The sequence below is a fragment of the Tursiops truncatus genome, chromosome X (assembly GCF_011762595.2).
Source record: "Tursiops truncatus isolate mTurTru1 chromosome X, mTurTru1.mat.Y, whole genome shotgun sequence".
Lineage (NCBI taxonomy): Eukaryota > Metazoa > Chordata > Mammalia > Artiodactyla > Delphinidae > Tursiops > Tursiops truncatus.
In genome coordinates this window covers 86,761,403-86,782,710 of record NC_047055.1, presented here as the reverse complement: position 1 = coordinate 86,782,710, position 21,308 = coordinate 86,761,403, and the positions used below count along the sequence as shown (strand labels likewise).

Genomic DNA, 21,308 nt, shown 5'->3' with positions numbered 1-21,308 from the left:
GTCTACTTCTTTTTGCAATCCTATCAGTTTCTGCTTCATTTATTTTGAATCTCTGTTATTAGATTATTGACATAGTTGGGTTTAAATCTACCATCTTACTATTTGCTTTCTATTTGTCCTATCTGTTCTTTGTTTCCTCTTTCTTGGCCTTCTCATGGATTTATTGAGTGTTTTCTATAATACCATTTTAGCTCCTATGTTGATTTATTAGTTATAACTCTTTGTCTTACTTTAGTAATGGTTTTAGGGTTTAACTTATTTTTAACTCATTATTTATTCATCTTTAACTTTTTTTTTACAATATGCTGTCCAATGATGGTGTACTATTTCATGTATAGTATAAGAAACTTATAACAGTGTATTTCCATTTCTCCCTTCCCAATATTTGTGCTATTGCTGGCCATACATTTTATTTCTTTTCTTTTTTAAAATAAATTTATTTATTTTATTTATTTCATTTTTGGCTGTTTTGGGTCTTTGTTGCAGTCCACGGGCTTCTCACTGTGGTGGCTTCTCTTGCTGCAGAGCACGGGCTGTAGGCACATGGGCTTCAGTAGTTGTGGTGCCAGGGCTTAGTTTCTCCGCGGCGTGTGGGATCTCCCTGGACCAGGGCTCGAACCCATGGCCCCTGCATTGGCAGGCAGATTCTTAACCACTGTGCCACCAGGGAAGCACCCCTTTACATTTGGCACTCAAGACAAGTGCCTCACCTGCCTGTCCCTAATCCTAGCTCTGGTTAAGTCTTGCTTTTTATTTTTCTGGCCTTAAAATTCTTGCCTTTAGGGAATTCCCTGGCAGTCCAGTGGTTAGGACTCTGTGCTTTCACTGCTGAGGGCACGGGTTCAATCCTCGGTTGGGGAACTAAGATCCCACAAGCTGTACAGCACAGCCAAAAAAGAATAAATTAATTAATTTAAAAAAACCCTTGCCTTTAATGGGAGCTTTTAGTCCATTTACATATTATGGAATTATTGATATGGTCAGATTAAGCTCTATCTGGTTATAATATGTTTTCTATTTGTTCCTTCTGGTTTCTGATCCTCTGTTCCTCCTTTCCCATCTTCTTTTGAGTTAACCAAATATATTTTAATATTCCATTGTTATTCTTCTATTGGCTTTTCATCTGTACCTGTTTTCATTATTTTCTTTAGCAGTTGCCCTGGTGATTACAAAATGCATCCTTAATTTATCCCAGTTGACTCAAAGTTAATATTTTACTATCTCATATGAGATGGAAAAACCTTGCAAAAGTATAGTTTCATTTCCCAAATCCTGTCCTTTGTGTTATGGTTATGTATGCTATAGCTATACACATTTTATGTTACAATTCAGCTTGATCCATTTGAAGCATGTTTTTAGGATACTTTGGAGAAGATCTACAGTAACCCTTACTCTAGGGCTGAAGTAGCCTACTCTTAAGGCATGGTCTTTCTGGAGTGTCTGTTTCTCAGTGGGGTATTGGGTGAAGATTCTGCACTCAGGCTGGTCAAAATCCCTGTGTCTCCCAGAATTGTGCAAGCATCGATTCAGTTCACATTAGCCCAGGACTGATCTCTGCTTGGCCTCGCAGTGTCTCATTCTAAGCCTGCACAGCCTAATATTTGGCCAAAGACCTAAAGCAATGCCTTTGGTGACTTCTGGAAGTCTGCCTCTACAAAGCTCTTTTTTCTCCAATACCATGCCTGCTAGACCGAAGTCCCGAAATCTGGTCTCTCCCACCCGGCTCAGTTATATTGCTATTCTCTTCCTAGGCTCCACTTCCCTCCAAGGGGCTCCTGAAACTGACCCAGGTAGAAAGAAAGTACAGTCTAGGCTTACTGTTTGCTCACCTTAAAGTTTTGCTCACTAACTTTATTTTTATTTTAACATTTTTATTGGAGTATAATTGCTTTACAATGGTGTGTTAGTTTCTGCTTTACAGCAAAGTGAATCATATATATATATATATATATATATACACACACACACACACACACACACACACACACACACACACACATACATACATACATATAGCCCCATATCTCCTCCCTCTTGGTCTCCCTCCCACCCTCCATATCCCACCCCTCTAGGTGGTCACAAAGCACCGAGCTGATCTCCCTGTGCTATGCGGCTGCTTCCCACTAGCTACCGGTTTTACATTTGGTAGTGTATACATGTCCATGACACTCTCTCACTTTGTCACAGCTTACCCTTCCCCCTCCCCATATCCTCAAGTCCATGCTCTAGTAGGTCTGTGTCTTTATTCCCGTCTTACCCCTAGGTTCTTCATGACATTTTTTTTCTTAAATTCCTTATATATGTGTTAGCATACGGTATTTGTCTTTCTCTTTCTGACTTATTTCACTCTGTATGACAGACTGTAGGTCCATCCACCTCACTACAAATAACTCAATTTCGTTTATTTTTATGGCTGAGTAATAGTCCATTGTATATATGTGCCACATCTTCTTTATCCATTCATCTGTCGATGGACACTTAGGTTGCCTCCATGCCCTGCCTATTGTAAATAGAGCTGCAATGAACATTGTGGTACATGACTTTTTGAATTATGGTCTTCTCAGGGTATAGGCCCAGTAGTGGGATTGCTGAGTCGTATTGTAGTTCTATTTTTAGTTTTCTAAGGAACCTCCATACTGTTCTCCATAGTGGCTGTATCAATTTATACTCCCACCAACAGTGCAAGAGGGTTCCCTTTTCTCCACACCCCCTCCAGCATTTATTGTTTCTAGATTTTTTGATGATGGCCATTCTGACCAGTGTGAGATGATATCTCATTGTAGTTTTGATTTGCATTTCTCTAATGATTAGTGATGTTGAGCATCCTTTCATGTGTTTGTTGGCCATCTGTATATCTTCTTTGGAGAAATGTCTATTTAGGTCTTCTGCCCATTTTTGGATTGGGTTGTTTTTTGGATATTGAGCTGCATGAGCTACTTGTAAATTTTGGAGATTAATCCTTTGTCAGTTGCTTCATTTGCAAATATTTTCTCCCATTCTGAGGGTTGTCTTTTGGTCTTGTTTATGGTTTCCTTTGCTGTGCAAAAGCTTTGAAGTTTCATTAGGTCCCATTTGTTTATTTTTGTTTTTATTCCCATTTCTCTAGGAGGTGGGTCAAAAAGGATCTTGCTGTGATGTATGTCATAGAGTGTTCTGCATATGTTTTCCTCTAAAAGGTTTATAGTGTCTGGCCTTACACTTAGGTCTTTAATCCATTTTGAGTTTATTTTTGTGTATGGTGTTAGAGAGTGTTCTAATTTCATTCTTTCACATGGAGCTGTCCACTTTTCCCAGCACCACTTATTGAAGAGGCTGTCTTTTCTCCGTTGTATATTCTTGCCCCGTTTATCAAAAATAAGGTGATCATATGTGCGTGGGTTTATCTCTTCTGCCCACTAATTTTAACATTTAGCGTTTAGCTGTGGATCCACTCCCCAGTAAGTATTACTGTGGTATTCTAATGGTAATTTTCTATTTATCTCATTCCTTCTATATTTATTATTTGGAATTCTAATGCAAGCAAGAGTTGTCCCATCTCCAGCATTTATTTACTTACCCAATTATATCACTGATATATATAAGCATGGAATCATGGATATTTAGTTTTTGGACTACAATACAGCACTACCATTTTTTTGTTGCTCAAATTGCTCCATATTTGGTTATTGGGAGTTCTTTCAGGTTGGCTCCTGCATCTTTATGACACACTCCCATCTTTTTTTGTTTAGATTCTTCCTTACTTTCTGGTACCACACAGTGCTCCAGGCTCATCATGTGTTTCCCTGCCCCGGCCTTAAAGTCAGCCATTTCTCCAAGGAGCCCTGGTTCCTTTCATTGGAGAATGGCATTTAGAAACCAAGATGTAGGTACTAGATGTGCTTGTTGCTTCTGGAATAGCACAATGTCTAGGCCTTCTCAATGGGCAGACAGAAACTGTCCAAGGAGACCAAGAAGATATGACAGCTCAACCCAATGTGGTAGGGAGCTTCTAAGATGTCCCCCCCCAGTGGTCCTACTGCTATTCATGATCTTGTGTAATCCTCTCCCGTGAGTAACTTGCTTATAACCAACAGAATGCCTCAATGGTCAGGGTATGTCACTTCCATGATTAGATTACAAGAGATAGTAACTTCTGTTTTGCTAGCAGACTCTTCTATTGCTGACTTTGATGAAGCAAAGTACATATGCTGTGAGCTGCCTCATGGAAGGAAAGGCACACATGGTAATGACTGAGTGCACCTCCAGCTGACAGCCAGCAAGGAACTGAGGCCCTCTGTTTAACAGGCTGCAGAGAACTGAGAACTGCCCCAAACAGTTGCATGTGAGTGCAAGTATGGAGCAGATTCTTCCCCAGTCTGGCTTTCAGATGAGTCCTCAGTCCTGTCCACACCTCCCCTGATTGTACCTTCTTGAGAGCCACTGGAGTAGAGGAGCCAGCTAAGCCAGCCTGGCTGCCTGACCTGCAAAAATTGGGAGATAATGAATGCATGATTTTTTAGCCACTAAGATTGTGGTAATTCGTTACACAGAAAGAGATAACAAACAGAGTATCCTTATTTGGATCCTAGAACAGAAAAAAGACATTCATGGAAACACCAGTGAAATCCAAATAAAGTCTGGAGTTCCTAGTACTGTGCCGATGTGATTTTCTTAGCCTTAATAAATGTGCCATGGTTATTCAGGCTGTTAACATTAGGGGGAGCTGGATAACAGGTATGAGAACTCTCTACTGTCTTTGCCACACTTCTGTAAATCTAAAATTATTTCAGAATACAAAGTTAAAAAAAAACACTTCTGGGTATTACATGTTATCTTTGTAAAATAAAGAGAATATATCCAATTTGAGGAGAAAAAAAATAAAGCTATCAGGGAGCCACCAGTCTGGTGGTAGAGGTTCAGCAACCAGGCCCTAGGGCTCACAGTATGTTAGGCTAGAAAGGGGCAGGCAGCAAGTGTGGTGGTCACAGCCTGATGGGGGTGACACAGGATCAGGCCTGATACCTGTCCTGGGAGTCAGTTCGGTTGAGAGATTCCAGGAATATTTTTTCCCCAGCCTAAGATACTTGTGTCTGTTCACTTCCATTTAAATTCCCCACAAATGTCAACACCTGTTCCAAAACCGAGTTGTTTGCTTGTTCCTCTACCTTTACGGTTTTTGTCTTTGCCATTTCCACCATCTGGAATACCTCTACTGTCTGCCAGGAGATATCCTCATATACTTCCTTATCAGCTTCAAAAGTGAACTTGCGGGCTTCCCTGGTGGCGCAGTGGTTGAGAGTCCGCCTGTGGATGCAGGGGACACGGGTTCGTGCCCCGGTCCGGGAAGATCCCACATGCTAGGCCCGTGAGCCATGGCCGTTGAGCCTGCGCGTCTGGAGCCTGTGCTCCGCAACGGGAGAGGCCACAACAGTGAGAGGCCCGCGTACCGAAAAAAAAAAAAAAAAAGTGAACTTGCACGAAAATCTTCATTGGCCCGTCTGTCCTCAATGACTTTGTTCAAACCAGAGCCCTCACTTACCTAACTTTACCATTTAGCGCTTCATCCATTTACCAGCTGTATATCGTCAGATAGTTACTTAAACCCTGTTCTATTCGTGTTTCTTCAAACGTGAAATAGGAGTAAGAATCAGTACTTTCTTGATGAATATTCCTTAGAATAATAAATTGGGTAAAACAGTTAGGAGGCTGCCTAGCAGATAGTTAAGGACTGATTGCTTTTGTTTGTACACTGTTTTCTCCAGCCCCTCTATCTAACTTCTTGTACCCATCCCACTCAAATCTGTTTCTTCCAAGAACCTCATGAGCCATGCTCATTGCACAGACAAAAAGCAAGGACAGGAGACTCTTTGCCAAAGTTAAAAGCGCATCAAACACGCCTAGCATTTATTATCTTAATCACAAACCTACAGACCCCTTAGTACACCCTCCTCGGGGCTCGGCCCCAACAATCCAAAGCTGACAACCTTGGGTGTATGGGGTAGGAGGGATGGGGATGGGCAGGGAGTGTCTCTTGATAACTCTGAAATGGGGAAGATTTCTCCAAATGGAGAACTAGGTGGAGGCCAGAGGTTGGGGGTGACCTAGCTTCTGAGTAGGGGGTCAGTAAAAAAATTTCATAAAGAGGGTGTATATATGTTTTTGCAATCCTCCCCCTAAGCCTCTGCCTTGGTGAGACAGGCTTCTACTTGTTCCTGGCTGGGGAACTCCCTGGAAAGGCCCCTTCCTTTATCTTGTTCCTCTACATGTTGTAAAAGAGTACTGGGGTGCTGGTTCTGGGAACATGGACCCAGTACCCCCTTATCTCCATCACCTCCCCAATCTACCCTTCAAGGAAGGAGGTAAAACTCTGCCCAAGTGTGGGGGTCTAACTCTCACTCACTCCTGATCTAGGTCTGGAATGTCAACCCACAAGATTTCAAGATCTGCCCCCTTCTTCAAGGGCCAGGTCGGCTTAGAGCCCTCCTAGGTTAAGTCACAATGGTCCCAGGTTAAGGCGGGGGAGCTTAAGTACCACTCCTCCCTGCAGTGTGGAATGATTGGATGGGATGTTGCTAAGAGACGAGGGCTGTGATCTCCACAAAGTTGCCTGATCTTACTGACTCCTCCACTGAAATACCTGCGCCGGGCTGTTCCTATAGGGAAAGGGCGGGGCCTGACTCCTCCATTGCTAGAAGGCCTGGACTGAGTTCCCAGGTAAAGGGGTTGGCTCTCATCCTCACTTCTGTTCTTTGCCTGCGCAGGGCAGGGTTCATGGGGAAGGGGCAGCGCTTAAACCCCCAGGGTGGGACCTCCATTTTGACTCCTCTTCCTTGCCAGGATAGACTAGACTGTTGGTTCCAAGAGAGGGAATGGAGCAGTATCCTGACACTCTGTATCCCAGGAAACATGGCTAGGACAGTCCCTAGGGGCCAGGGGCTGACCTCATCCTGTCTCCTTCCCTCACCTGGGCAAGGGCGGGTCCCACGGGGCAGGGGTGAGGCTGCGTTCTGCAAGAGACAGGCCCTGATGCCCCTACCTTCTCCATGTCTGAAATACCTGCATTGGCCTGTCCTGTGGGGAAGGGGTGGGGCCTCATCTGACTCCTCCTCCTTGCCTGGTTATAGGGGTAGGGCCTCATCAGTCTCCTCTTCCCCCAGTACACCTGGGCAGGGCAATCTCATGAAAAGGTGGGGGAAAAGGCGGGGCCTCATCCTGACATGTCCTCCTTTCCTGGGTGGGGAAGTCCCAGGGGAGGGGTGAGGCCTGATCAGGACTCCTCCTCCATGCTGAAGCTGCTGCGGCGACTGCTGGCCTTGGAGACTGCAGGGGATACTGAAGAAAGCAGGGGATCGGAGGCAGCCCGCAGTGGGGACAGGGCGCCCCCTGACAGTCCCCCCACCACCCCCTCCTCCTCCTCCATCAGAATGTCCTCCAGCCCCAGGTGGAAGGGGTCCCCCAGATCCCCCAGGTGGTCGCTGGGAAAGTGCAGGTCCAGAAGGGCATCTGAGGGTGGCGCTGGGGGCTGCTGATGGGGAGTACTCTGGGCAGGTCCCCCCGCTGCATGAAATGTTGCTGTGCCTGGCCTGCCCTCCTCTTCAACATCCAGCTGCTCTGGCTTGAGACTGTCAGAGGCTGAAGTTGTGGCCAGTGAGAGCAGCCCTGGGGTGGGAGGCACTGGCAGACCATGGATCTGGGCCTGCAGTTCTAGCTCCTGCAAAACGTAGCGGGGTGGGTGGTGGGGGTGGGATAAGATGGAGTTCAGAGTCCCTCAGAGGCAGAGGATATAACAGTTAAAAGGGTAGGCTGCCTGGGTTCGAATTCAGCCTCTGCCATTCACTAGTTGCGTAACTTCAGGCAAGTTGCTTACCGTCTCTGAGCCTCAGAGTCCCAACCTAGAAAGTGGGTATAATAATGGTCCCTGTCTCACAGGATTGTTGTGAGGATTAACTTAGTAAATGGAGATAAGGCTCTTGTCATAGTGCATGGCACAAGATAAAACACTGTGTCTGTTAACCAATATTCATTATTATTTTTGCTAATGTTATGATTACTACTTATCATCATCATCATCATGTGAGTCAGGAAGCCCGGGGATCCCCCAAATATGCCAGGAGGAGAAATCCTAGCCTGTTCTCCCTCTGCCTCTGCCTCCAGGAAGCCCCCCTCACCCCTGCCACCGCCTTCTCCTTCCAGACCTGAATTCGGAGCTGCAGGCTGCGGTTGGCTTGCTCCAGGGATCGCTGCCGGCTCTCCAGGTCTTTGGAGCGCTGTTGCTCCTTCTGCAACTTGCGGATGTAATCCACAGAGGCTTTCAGGATGGTGCCCTTGTTCCAGCGCATCTCCCTGTGGGGCCCAAGGGGAGGAAAGAAGGGAATGCTGCACATGGAGTCTCTCGGGAGCTGAAGGGGGCGATTGCACCAGGTAGATGGAGCACCCCGCCACATGCCTACAACTTGAGGCAGAGGGACATCAAGGGTACAGAATGCTCGGATGAAAACCACCTGCCTGGAACCTTCCAGTGATGCCCCATCACACCCCGAACCCAGAAAGCCCTCTCTGACCTGATCCCATACTGCTCCTCTTACCCATGCCCATCTGATTCATCTCACTGCAGCCACACTGGCTTCTCAATGCTCCTAGAACATGGAAAATCATTCCCACCTCAGGGCCTCCATCCCAGCTCTGCCCTCCACCTTGAACACTCTTCTCTCAGACACCCAGATGGTTCCTGCCTCACCTCTTTAGGCTCTTTATTCAAGTATTTCCTCATCAGTTGAGGCCTGCCCTGTCCCCACCCTCCTCACCCCAAACTGTGACCCTCCCCAATATCCCATCTTCCCTCCGTTCTTGATTCCTCTCCACAACACTCATCATAACCACCGGAGTTTACATATTTATCTTCTTTGCTGTCTGTCTGCCCCCACTAAAACATCAGTTCCATGAGGTCAGGGATTTTTGTGCATTTTGTTCCCTCTGGTATCCTCAGGGCCTAGCATGGTACCTGGCACAAAGCAGAAGCAGCTCAATACATTTTTTGAGTAAATAAAGGAGGTACTAAATAAGCGGAAAACTGTCTATGTCGTACAGGGGGGCAGATGACGTGGACCATAATGTCATGGACCATGGACCATAATGTCATGGACCATAATGTCATGCACCTAAAATTTTAGATGGGAACACGGTGAGGGGCTGCCACCCTGCTCAGGGTGAGGAAAGCTGGGTGAGAAAGGGGCAAAGGAGCAGGACTGCCTGGGTGGTTCCCACTTAGGGCGGGCCCACCCGGGAATGACTTTCAGGGAGTGGGGCCCCCACCCCACCTTCCACCGGCCTGGGGCTCCTGGCCCAGACTCACGGGTCACTGGACTTGGGGATGAGGGTGCCCAACTCCTTGATCCTGTCGTTAATGTTGAATCGCCTGCGACGTTCAACTTTGAAGGCGGGGGAGAGAAAGAGAAAGTGGGAAAGAGTCGTCAATAGGCTGAGAAGCGAAGAGGAGAAACTGGGGAATTGGGAGGCTGCTGCAGGGAGAGGCCCCCAAGGAAGGCCGGGCGCAGAGTGAGGCTGGGCTGCACAGCACGTGGGCAGGAGCACGCGCTCTCACTCACTCAGGTTGTGATTGTCTTTCTTCTGCCGTTCCTTCAAAAGGGCCTTGGCCTCTGTCTCTGGAAGAGAGTGCAGGAGGTGGTCAGGGCCTCTGGGCCTGGGAAAGATGACAGACGATGGTGGGCAGCATGTGCAGCCACTGGGGTAGGCTTTGGTGGGCGCAGGCAAGGGGAGTGCCACCATTTTTACAATTTTTAAAGAAGCCATGGTGACAGGCCACTTGTTAAACCCAAGAGGAGAGGGAGTGGAGTGAAAGCAGGACCACGGGCCATATGGACAAAGATGGCAAACAGCTCCCATTTCTGTCTGTTTAAACCCTCTTCCCTTAGAATCAGGCCTGACCCCCAGACCTGGTAGATATGGGGCTCACCCTGGGGTATATGATAATTGCACGGGGCCAAGACCCTAGCCCTTACCAGAGATCTCCCGTTTGATATTCGGCAGCTCAGCTGGACAGGAGTTGCTGACAGTGATGGCTGGCGTGGCCACACCCTGACTACTGTACACATCAAGCAGATTCCCTGACACAGGCAGCTGCAGGCAGGGAGAGCGGAAAAATGATGGTTGGAAACAGACCCCAGGCTCGGCCCCTTCTTCGACCAGGTTCCTGACCCTCCACACACCCCAAAGATGGGCTCCCTCATGCAAGGATTGGCTGGCCCAGCATGGAAACCCTTCCTTCTCCTTCAAGGGAATTTCACACAGCCACTCAACAGGGAAGACAGGGTCAAGGGGACCTACCCTGCTTTGCTGGGGGACTAGAGCCTGCCTGGCCTGCTCATCGTGTCCCCACAGCCCCTCGAATCCCCCAGTGACTTCTGAAGCCCCTCTCTCAAACCCCGGCATTGGCTCTGAGAAGTGCTAGAAAACCACCCTTCTCAGGTCTTTGTCAGCTCCAATGCAACATTTCAGCCCCTCCTAGAGCTACATTCCAACTCAGCATTCTTGGAACACTCCAACCCAGTCTTCTCAGACCTTGGGAAATTGTCATGGCAACATTCCACCCAAAATCTGGCCTTTTGGAGAGTTCCAGCCCAATCTCCGGTCTTCTGCTGTGACTGCGTTGCATATAGTCTCCGGCTGCCATGCACCGAAGTTCTCATCTGGCACCCTCTTGCACATTCTGATCTCTCAGGATTTCTTGTCCAACTACTCAACAAGCACTGTTTTTATGTCAGCCTAGTTTTTTTTTTTTTCTCTTTCACACTCTCCTGGATACATCCTAGGGCAATGAACTAATCTATAAGTAATCAGTCCCACCTCTTGATGAGTTTTCATCTCCTGAAACCCCCACTAGACTGCTGGATCCATCCAATCTCTAGCTGTGCCCAAATCAATGAAGAATTCTGATAAATTGGTACCATTTTTACATGTGCTTCTATCCTCTTGGTAAGTTGGAAAGAAGTAAAGCTTATAGGCACTTGGTATGTCCCAAAACGAGTTATGAGACTCTTGGAATGTTCAGAACCAGAATGTTAAAATTCATTGGTGCAGCTCCTGCTCTAGAAAGTTTTATCAAGTCTTTACAAGGACCCAGCCTCTCGGCACAGTTCACTTTAAGAGATGTGGTATGTTCTAGTCACTTCAAGGTCCAACCACATCAAATCTGGACACCTTTGGCATATTATGTTCCAATCACTTCATGGTCTGCGTGTGTCTTCATGACCTGAATGTCCTGGTACATTCAAAACGCTACAAGATAATCTGTATAACAGAGAGCTTCTCTGTTAATTTTGGCCTATGTTGTTAGAAATAAGATTATACCTTGCATGTTTAGAATAAGTTTCTGTCCATCTCTGCACTAAAAAATTTAGAGAGTTACAAGCTCTAAAGTGCTATAGAGAAACATCACTTAGGGGAGGAAGGTGGAAGTGTATTTATGTTGGAGTGTAAGCATGTGTGGAAGCCTCGCAGCACCAGGACTTGGCCCTGTTCTTAGAGCATCCTCTATCCATTCTCTACCTGTCCTGCTTCAAGAGTTCCAGCTGGCCTGCTGTGAAGCCAAGAGCTACTTTGGAGTGCTGGCTGCAGGATTAAGCCAATTCTTATGCAACTGACTCAGTTCTTAATGGCCATTTCTTCTAAAAAGTTTCTTTTGTGTGTGGGGGAGGGTGTGGGTCTTGGGATAGGGGTGAATTTGAGGTTTAAAGTTTAAACTAGAAATAAGATGATGTGGTCTGCTTGCTCTCTGTTTAGATAGGCTTTAAGACCAATTGGATTTACATGGAGGCCAGGCCAGAGAATGGTAATCGATGACTTGTGTGCAGACAAGCATTTATCCAGGTTGCATTGTCCAAATTGGTTTGTTAAAGCTCCAGGTTACATTCTTACACAAAGAAAAACATTCAGTAAACATGAGACAAGTTTAGGAAAACTTAATAAAAAAAACCTGTCTTATACTCAAAACAAACAAACAAACAAAATGCTACAAGAGCCCCACCTCTTGGTCCCTCCCACAGTGAAGCTTCAGTGCTTCGGTATGCCCTAATAGCTCCATGAAGTCCCCACCGTGTAGATATCAAAATCTACAAGGTTCACCTCTCCATGCAGTGCAACATGGCCCCAGGGCACTGGTGTGCCCCATTCTCAACATACAGCCTCTATCTCTATCTCAGTACAATCCAAGGTGACAGTCTCTTATGTACACAGCTAGCCTGCCCGAGTGTATATAAGATATCCCTCAGTGATAGACGGATGCGCTAATTTTTAGACCAACCTCCCATCTCAGGGCCTCACCGTGCTGGGGAGCTGCAGCCCCGTGGTGCCTCCAGGCAGATAGCTGAGCATCTCATCGTTGTAACTGGACTCCAGGCTGATGATCTCATCGATGACATCATCAATCTGGGAGAAGAAATATGGAAGAGCCTTAGAAGAAGCTGGGGCAGGGGGAGCATGGGAGGGTCGTCTGCAGCCACTCACCTCCTTCTCTGAGCTAGACCCGATGGTAAGCAGTGCCATGGGGCTGTTGGGAGCACTGCCAGTGGGGCCAGTAGCATGGGCAGCCTCAGGGGCGGGAAGTGGCTGGGCACTAGCAGCCCCCGGTGGTGGGGTGAGGGCCTGGGACGCCAGCTTGGGCCCAAGTGTGGTGGACAGGTACTGCTTCACCTGCTGCCGGCGCGCCTGCTGCAGGTGGTAGCGCGTCGGGTTCTCCAGATGGGTCTGTACCTGTGGAATGTGGGGGAGACAGGATGGGAGGGAACAAGGTAGAACAGGGCTCAGAGGGGTGACTCTGAGCCCCAGCTTGCCCCACAGAAGTCATCTGTTCCTAGGCTCAAGATGGCAAACCAGGCCCAGAATCTGAGAACCCTCTCCCACCCCCAAATACTGATTAAAGTCTCCCCTAGGACCCAAACTCCGTTTCTCAGAGATCCTTCACAGCCCTCAAGATCTACCCATGGGTGGCAGAATCCTTCACAGTTTCTGGAGCACCCTGTCACAGTCCCCAAGAGGCCCCCCGCAAAGCTGGTGACCCCACCTAACAGACATGGGAACTATACATGGCTTCCCAAGACACTCCAATGACCAAAGAATTCCTAATGCATAACCATATGTGAAGTGCTTCCTACAAAGCCACTTCACAGACTCCAGGGCCCACTCAGGGCACTCATGAGCCTCCATGATCCACCAAGACATCCTATGGCCCCCAAGAACCCCTCACAACTCCACAAGAACGCCTTGGAAACCCTAAACACAATGGGATACTAGCACAGCCCCCTTTTAACAGTACCTGAGACCTTCCTTAGAGCCCCTAGGACCTCGTCCCAAAGCCACCAGGACCAATCCTCAGTCACCAGGAGCCCCTCCCAGGGCCTCTGGATGTCACCTTACCTTGAGCACCTCCCTGGGCACCTGAGCAGGGGGAGGACGACCCAATGTGTGGCCCCCAGCAGAGACGCCGACCACAGAGATGGCAGGAGAGGCAGGTGCAGGACTAGGGAAGGGAGAGGCTGCAGCCTGTTCCCGACGCTCACGCCTCTCCTGCTCCTGGGCCTGGGCCCGCATTAGCTGCTGCCGCAGCAAGACCCGCGATGAAGAAGATGACGACATGGCAGGGGTCCTGGAGCCCCCTGCAGAAGATGATGCAGAGAGTGTAGCTGGGGTGGCTGGTGTGGCCTGCAGTGATATTGGGAGGCTGTGGAATGGGAAATACGGGGCCACAGGTAAGCTAAAAGTCTCGGCCCAAGCCTAAGGAGTCACAGTGCGATGGAGCAGACATTCGAACCTGGCCTGTTCTCTGCCTTCAGAAGCCACAATGTGGAGGGGAGATAAAGGAACCAGACCTGGTCACAACCCTCAGGGGTCACAGTCTGGTGGGGGAACTTTAGCCTGCAGTCCTTATGGTGAAGCCTGGATTTGGGCCTGTTCGTATATCAAGCGGAGATACCATTGTTCAGCTCTGCGAGCTATTTACAGGAGAGCAGAAGGAAACAGAATTGAGGTTGTGGGAGTAGATACAGACACAGAGGGCTCATTAAGCTCAATTTGGGGCTGGAGATGCTCCCTGAGCTCCTGGGGGTGGGCATCAATCTATATGGGCAACCGCAGGCCCTTCTTCCTCCCCTGCCTGGGCCTCTGGTCCCAGGAGCTAGTCAGTCTCGAAAATCTCAGAGATTTCACAATCCTCCCTTCCTGCCCCTCTTCCAGGTCCCCTCCCCTCTCTTAGAGCCCAGGCCCATGACTCAGCACATTTAGACTTTCAAGCTTGGGGGAAAGAAGAGACCAGCAGGGGTTCTTCAAGGGCTGGGAGTGGGTGAATTTGTTGAGTTGGGGGGGGGTGACCAGGGGTTATGGGAATGGCTCCGCCTACTTGGGGGCTGGGCTTGAGCAGGCCACGCCCTGTGTCTGGGAACTCCAGGCACGCTGCAATTTTTATCTATGAATGGATGTGCAGGTGGGGGAGGAAGCAGGGGAGATTTTGTCTGAGATACTAGAATCCTAGCTTGGCCTCCTGCTTTCCACATGCTCTTTCTGGCTCTTAATTTTGCTATCTGGAAAATTCAGGCTGGTGAGAGAATGGGTTGGGCTGGCACTGAGGGCCTCTGCCCATCAAGAGGGGATGGAGGGGCCTGAGGAATTGGGAGGGGAGTCAGAGAGAAGAGACATACCTTGAGCGTAGAGATAGGGGCTGGCTTTTGAGCTCGTAGAAGCTGTCAGGATCAAGGACGTTTTCTAATTCGATGTCAGCAACAATCCCGGATTCCGGAAGCAAAGAGTTCAGGCTGAGGGTGGGGGGAAGGCAGGGTGATGGTCAGTGATTGTACGGAGACGTCATTCCCCTGAGAGAGACAGAGACAGAGACAGAAGAGAAAAGAAGAGAAGAGAAGCATACACCAGGAGAGAGGAGAATAGAGTGTATCCCTCACATTCAGCCACTTTGCTGAAACCACCACCATGAATTCCCATGTCTTCTCCCCTCTCCACTCTCTTTTGCTCCGTGTTACCCATAGTTCCTTAAGATTAAAAATAATAAGCTTGAACCCCAGATCCTCGATCTAACAATCACCTGGGTGTACAACCTGGGTTTCAGGAGAATAGAAACGAAGAGTTGAGGAATGACAATTCACTTTGTGGGATTCCTGACTTTGCATTCAGAGTTCTCCCAGCCCCCACACCCCCCATTGTTTTCCTGGCTGCTGAATGTGAGACCACATAGGTCCACAGGCATACTGCACGGTAGGGGCTTCCCTCGGCAGAACAGTCCATTGTAACACAAACTGAATGCATCACAAAGAGAACTGGGGTAGCTGATTCACTTTACTGAAGGATCCACTACTTCCCAAAAGAGCTCCCGGCCACCAACCCTGCCCCAGCCAGAGTTTGTGGGATGTGAACACGCATCCAAAAACAAGATGGAAATAACAAAGGCTCCCCTCAGTCCAACAATCTGGATTGACAAGAGGGAGAATTTGGGTGGATGATCTGCTTTATAGGAACATTCTTTTCTTGGTCAGAGGAGCTTGCCCAGCACTCTCCAGTTTTTTCGACAGATCAAAACACAAACACACCTCCAATACCAACACCCACTGACACACAAACTAAGAAGCCATGTACACCAGTCCCTTTCAACTATCGCCACTACTGTGATGATCTAGGTTGCTATAAAGGCATCAGGAGATGGTAAATTCATATATTGAAAGGCTCCTGCTCAACCCTCCATGCTGGCTGCAAGACCCTAGTGTGTAGGGGACATTAACATGCAGGCAGATAGATATGCATCCTTGAATTTAGTCAAAGATTTATAATCCTGAGATTGTCGTTGACTTGCCCCTCCCCAAGAATCTGTCTTCCTCCCTTTCCTCACTCACAGACGGGGCCCTAAAACCACCCCAGGAAGTCGGGAAGAGGAAGCTGGGGAGCCGCTGAGCTCAGCACAATCCCAGGCAGAAAGTAGGCGAAGCCCCCTCCCATGCTCACACTTCCATTGCACAGAAGTTGGAAGAGGTGGGCACTGAAATGAGCAGGGTATGGACAGAGAAGGCTGGGGCTTCCAGGCCCACTGATGGAAGTGAGGCTAAGAGGTCAGAGAGGACCCACCCAGGCAGGGATGGTGCAATTGGTGCTCATTCCAGCTCTAGGGTCAGATTCAAGATTGCCTCCAGGGCCTGAGAGACAGACTGGGAAGGTGAGATAAAAAAAAAAAAAAAAAAACCTCTGTGTCTGTGTGTGTGTAGGGGGTGAAAAGAGCTGGCTGAGAGGCTAGGGCAGGTGGCAACAAGAACAAGACCCTCCTGTGGGTTCCCAAATAAGGTCTGAGGCCTTCTCTGGGCTAAGAGGTAGCACCATCTCCATTGCCTGTCTGTCTGACTAGTTTCCCATTCAAGCCCCTATGGGGTGTGGGAAGAGGGCTTTTCCACTACCCAGCTGGATGGGTGGGCAGGCGAAGGGATTATTCTGATCAAGTCTTGATGAATGTTGCTTTTCTTGTTCACTCACACACACTCACAAGGCTGGTCCCACGCAGTATATCCGAGATACCCCCAAATCCCTCCAGAGTCATTTTATCCCCAAACACAGCCTCCAGCAACCAGCCACTGGGAGTCACCAAGCTCCCAAGACAGCACCTCTATCTCCCAGGACGTCTTCTCTGAGGGAAAAAGTCCCTTAAAAATCAGTGCCTCACCTACAGAGTGCCCCCTCAAATTCATTCCCCTCATATCTGACTCAAAGACCCCAAATTCAGCCTCTAGTCAGAGTCTCAGTCCCTGAAGTTCAGCTACCCTAGACTAGTTTTTGGACACAACAGAATCAGCCCCTCGAGACCGAGTCAAGGGCCCCCGCCAAATCTGAACTAGGCCTCCCTTACTGCACTTCCACGACTCCTTTAAGCCTCAGTCCAAGCAAGCCACCGCCAGATTCCTTAGGTGCCCCCCCAAGTCAGGCGCTCAGACGTCCTCCAAGACTAGGCCGGGGCCTCCAATCACAGTCCTGGGCCCCCGCTGCCCCCAGATAAGGCCCCCGGGAACCCCAGTTAGCACTACCGGTCCCAGGCGGTCCCGCACCTGAGCAGCTGGGCCGAGTCGGCCGGCCTGCGCTCCTCCAACAGCACGAACACGGCTCGAGGGCCCTCCGCGCTGGCCTCTACGCCGTCCCGAGCTGGCTCGGCCGCATGAGACATGACGCCCGGCCCCGGGCGAGCCCCGCCAGGCCGGTCGGGCCTCGGCCCGGTCCCCCTAACAAAATAAGAGTCCCCCTCCCCCGCTCGCCACCGCCTCCTCCGCTAAGCCATGGATCGAGCTCTGCGCGGGCGGGCGGGCGGCGTCGGGGAGATGGGATGGGCTGTGAGTCATCCCCCGCCCAGAACGGACCAAACCGCCCCCCCAACCTAACCCCGGACGACCGCCCTCCTCCCCCTCGTCCTCTTCCCCCTCCTCCTTGGGCTGGGGAAACTCCACAGGAAGTGACCGCACTGAGGATAGACAGCTCGCTGGGCCACGCCCTCCGGGTGAGGCGGCCAATCGTTGAGGGGTGGCTCAAGGGCCCGCCCTAAGCTACGCCTCCGAAGCCGAGAGAGAACTAGATTCCGCAGGCCCTTATTCCGAGAAGGGGGCACCGAGGCCACGCCCTCAGAGACAGAGGCAAATCAATGAGAGGTAATTAGATTGAACCACGCCTCCTCTTCTCAAATTATCCCTCCGCAAGATATTAAGCCGCTCCTTGGGTTCTCTGCGCCTGCGTACTGATGGCCAGTCTGCGCGCGGAGGGTCTCCAGGACACGCTTCTAGCTTCGGAAACGCGCCCTCTATAGGCCAATATTCATAGTATCCACTCTCTAAACCGCGCTCCAACTTTGATCTAGCGGTGCCTCCTCAGCCAAAGCCATAGCCTTGAGGCCTAGGCAGCTACATTCCCGGAAGGTGCGCGCCAGAAACCCCACCCTTTTGGTACCTACAGTCCAGCCGCCCAGCTGGTTTTCCTGGAAGCGGTCCGCCTACTCTATGTCATTTAGAGCGGTTGTTGTACTAGGTCGTTGCGCTGCACTGTAGGTGCTTAGTGAACCCTTGGCAGATGGATGAATGAGTGGAAGGATGGAAATTAGATCTGGCCCCTTCTGTGGTTGACTTCTGGAATTATAAAGACCAAGGTTTGAATATGGGCAAGGGACTTACCCTCTCTGAGCCTCAGCTTTACTGGTCTGTCAAATGGGAGTCATAATACCTGTTTGACAGGGTTGTTATGAGGATTGGAGGTTATTTTTGAATAGTGCTAGCAGGTTGTTTGACATACAATAATCTCTCCAAAAATTGATTCACTCATTTGTGCACTGATTTAACATTTATTGAGCTCCTCTGTGTGCTAGATACATGCAAGCCGGCTTGCACACAGCAGAGGGTCCCACCCATACGTTCAGATGCACAGTCAGCTCACAAAATACCCAGACCCACGACCTTCCCTTTATCCCTCCCAACATCCCGAGATCATGCCCATCAGTTGGACCACTGGGAACTTCGCTGAGCGCCCATTTGCCTTGCACCTTCCTGTATTGGCACCCTTATTTCCCAAGTTGGCTTGGTAAACACGCACATCCCCACACGCTCACACACAAACATTACCCACATAATAAAGACAATTCTTCCCAAAATTAATCTTTAAAAAAACAATACATTACCAATAAAATTTGCAAAATGAAACTTGTAGACCTGATGTTAAAATTCCTACGGTGCCTTAAATACACAAGAATATCTAATTTTATAAAAGAAAAAGAAAGAGGAGGGCGTCATCTTACCAGATTCAAAATATCTGACAAAGCTCTAGTTATTAAAACATTGTGGGACTTCCCTGGAGGTCCAGTGGTTAGGACTCCACGCTTCCACTGCAGGGGGAGCGGGTGGATCCCTGGTCGGGGAACTAAGATCCCGTGTGCTGAGCAGCCAAAAATAATAAAATAAAATAAAATAAGCACAGGGAAATACAAACATAAAAAGAAACATCATGATATGGGAGTAGGAATAGAAAACTAGATCAATGGTACAGAAAAAAAAATCCAAAAATCGACCTAGGTATTGTGGGAATTCATAAATGACAAAAGTGATATTTCAAGTCACTGGGAGAGAGATGAACTATTTACTAAAGTAGTTTGGGGAGAAATGACTGTCTTTTGGGGGGAGGGATTAGATCCCTAATTTACTCAATTCAGAAAAATTAATTCCAGATTGGCTAAAGACCTAACCATTAAAAAAGAACCTATAAAAAATATCAGAACAGGGCTTCCCTGGTGGCGCAGTGGTTGAGAGTCCGCCTGCTGATGCAGGGGACACGGGTTCGTGCCCCGGTCCGGGAAGATCTCACATGCCGCGGAGCGGCTGGGCCCGTGAGCCATCGCCGCTGAGCCTGCACGTCCAGAGCCTGTGCTCCGCAACGGGAGAGACCACAACAGTGAGAGGCCCGCGTACCGCAAAAAAAAAAAAAAATATATATATATATATATATATATATATATATATATCAGAACAAAATATGTTTGGAGACTATGTTTAAGTCTTTGGCAAAAAAGTAGGCCTTCTTAAACAGGATACAAAAAGCAAAAGCTATAAAGAAAAGTAACAATAAGCAACATTTACCGGTCATTCTTGGCATTTTATCTGTATTCATTCATTTTAATCCTCAAAACAGACCTCTGAGGAGGGTTCCATTTATTTTCCCAACCTACAGATTAGGAAACCAAGGTACAGCAAAGTTAAGTCACTTGCCCTAGGTCACACCAGTTTATAAAACCTGGGATTGGAACCCAGGCACACTTTTTAAAAAAAATTTTTTTTGTATTTTTCTTAGTTTGAATGAGGCTGCCATCTTCTTCTTCTTCTTCTTCTTTTTTTTGTGGTACACGGGCCTCTCACTGTTGTGGCCTCTCCCGTTGCAGAGCACAGGCTCCGGACGCGCAAGCCCAGCGGCCATGGCTCACGGGCCCAGCCGCTCCGCGGCATGTGGGATCTTCCCTGACCGGGGCACGAACCCGCCTCCCCTGCATCGGCAGGCAGACTCTCAACAACGGCGCCACCAGGGAAGCCCGAGGCTGCCATCTTTTTTTCCATTTATTTTATTTTATTTATTTTATTTATTTATTTTTGGCTGCATTGGGTCTTCATTGCTGCGTGCTCTCTGTCTCTGTCTCTGTCTCTCTCTGGAAGCTGGGGTTTCATTGCAACGCAACTGAGGAGCGGGGTGAATGGGAGATATGTAGGGAGAAGAGAGGGCAGTTGGATGGTGAAATTGGGGATGTTTATAGAGAGATATGAGGGGTGATTGAGGGTGGTTTGGGGTGAGGTTGGGGTCTATTACAGGACAGTTGGCACACAACTAAAGGACCACCACGTCTTCAAGAGGAATGGGGCTGTTAGAGGACCGTTTAAGAGTACAGGTGGCAGCTTTTGGAGGGTAAATTGGGAATACTCTCTGGGGGGTTGGAAGATGGTTTGAGATGCAGTTGGAGGGACTATGGAAGGTTAGTGTGTAGTCTTTTGTAGTTTAAGGAGTTGTTAATAGAACTGTTAACTGTCATAGGATAGTGTGGTAGCCTAATGCCCCCCCCCAAAAGATATCCATGTCCTAATCCCTGGAACCTGTAAATGTTACCTTATACGTCAAAAAAAAAATGGTTTACACATGTGATTAAATTAAGGATTTTCAGATAGAGAGATTATCCTGGATTATCTGAATGGAACCTAATTGTAACCCCTAATTGTAAGCCCTTATAAGAAGAAAGAAGAGAGACAGATTTGACAAACCATAAAGGAGAAGGCATTGTGACCACAGAAGCAGAGATTGTAGTGATATGGCCACAAGCCAAGGAATGCCAGCAGCCGCCAGAAGCTGGAAGAGGCAACAGATTCTCCCCTAGAGCCTCCAGGGAGAGTATGGCCCTGCCGACTCCTTGATTTTGCCCAGTGGAATTGATTTTGGACTTCTGGCCCCCAGAACCATGAAAGAGTAGATTTCTTTTTTTTTTTTTTTAATTTTTGGCCGTGCCACGCAGCATGTGGGATCTTAGTTCCCCGGCCAGGGATCAAATGCACTCCCCCTGCATTGAAAGTGTGGAGTCTTAACCACTGGACCGCCAGGGAAGTCCCATAGATTTCTTATATTTTTAATCCACCAAATTTGTGGTAATTAGTTACAGCAGCCACAGGAAACTAATATAGATTTTGGTACCTGGATATGTGATGCTGCTGTGTCTTAGTCTGCTTGGGCTGTCATAACAGAATACCACAGACTGTAGTATTAAACAACAG

The 21,308-nt window shown here is 48.5% G+C and overlaps 1 protein-coding gene across 8 annotated transcripts; it reads right to left on the bottom strand.

Annotated features, from left to right (window-relative positions):
- Window positions 1-2,057: 2,057 nt before the first annotated feature.
- On the bottom strand, window positions 2,058-17,399 carry TFE3 (transcription factor binding to IGHM enhancer 3). Of its 8 annotated transcripts, none has more exons than XR_012329314.1 (11): window positions 17,082-17,397; window positions 14,688-14,801; window positions 13,411-13,714; window positions 12,502-12,747; window positions 12,319-12,423; window positions 9,999-10,116; window positions 9,585-9,641; window positions 9,332-9,407; window positions 8,175-8,322; window positions 5,145-5,650; window positions 4,333-4,460 (listed from the first exon to the last, which is right to left on the bottom strand). XR_012329314.1 is itself a non-coding variant. In XM_033849225.2 (11 exons), the coding sequence occupies exons 1-11, from the start codon at window positions 17,195-17,197 to the stop codon at window positions 7,247-7,249; spliced, it is 1,374 nt and encodes a 457-aa protein (XP_033705116.1). In that variant the 5' UTR covers window positions 17,198-17,397; the 3' UTR covers window positions 7,112-7,246. The 8 variants fall into 8 exon arrangements, 7 of the variants coding, with proteins under 7 accessions (XP_073655492.1, XP_073655494.1, XP_033705113.1 ...); XM_033849225.2 differs by lacking the exons at window positions 4,333-4,460; window positions 5,145-5,650 and adding exons at window positions 7,112-7,311; window positions 7,847-7,871; XM_073799391.1 differs by lacking the exon at window positions 5,145-5,650 and having other exon boundaries at window positions 2,058-4,460; window positions 17,082-17,399.
- Between the last annotated feature and the right edge of the window lie 3,909 nt (window positions 17,400-21,308).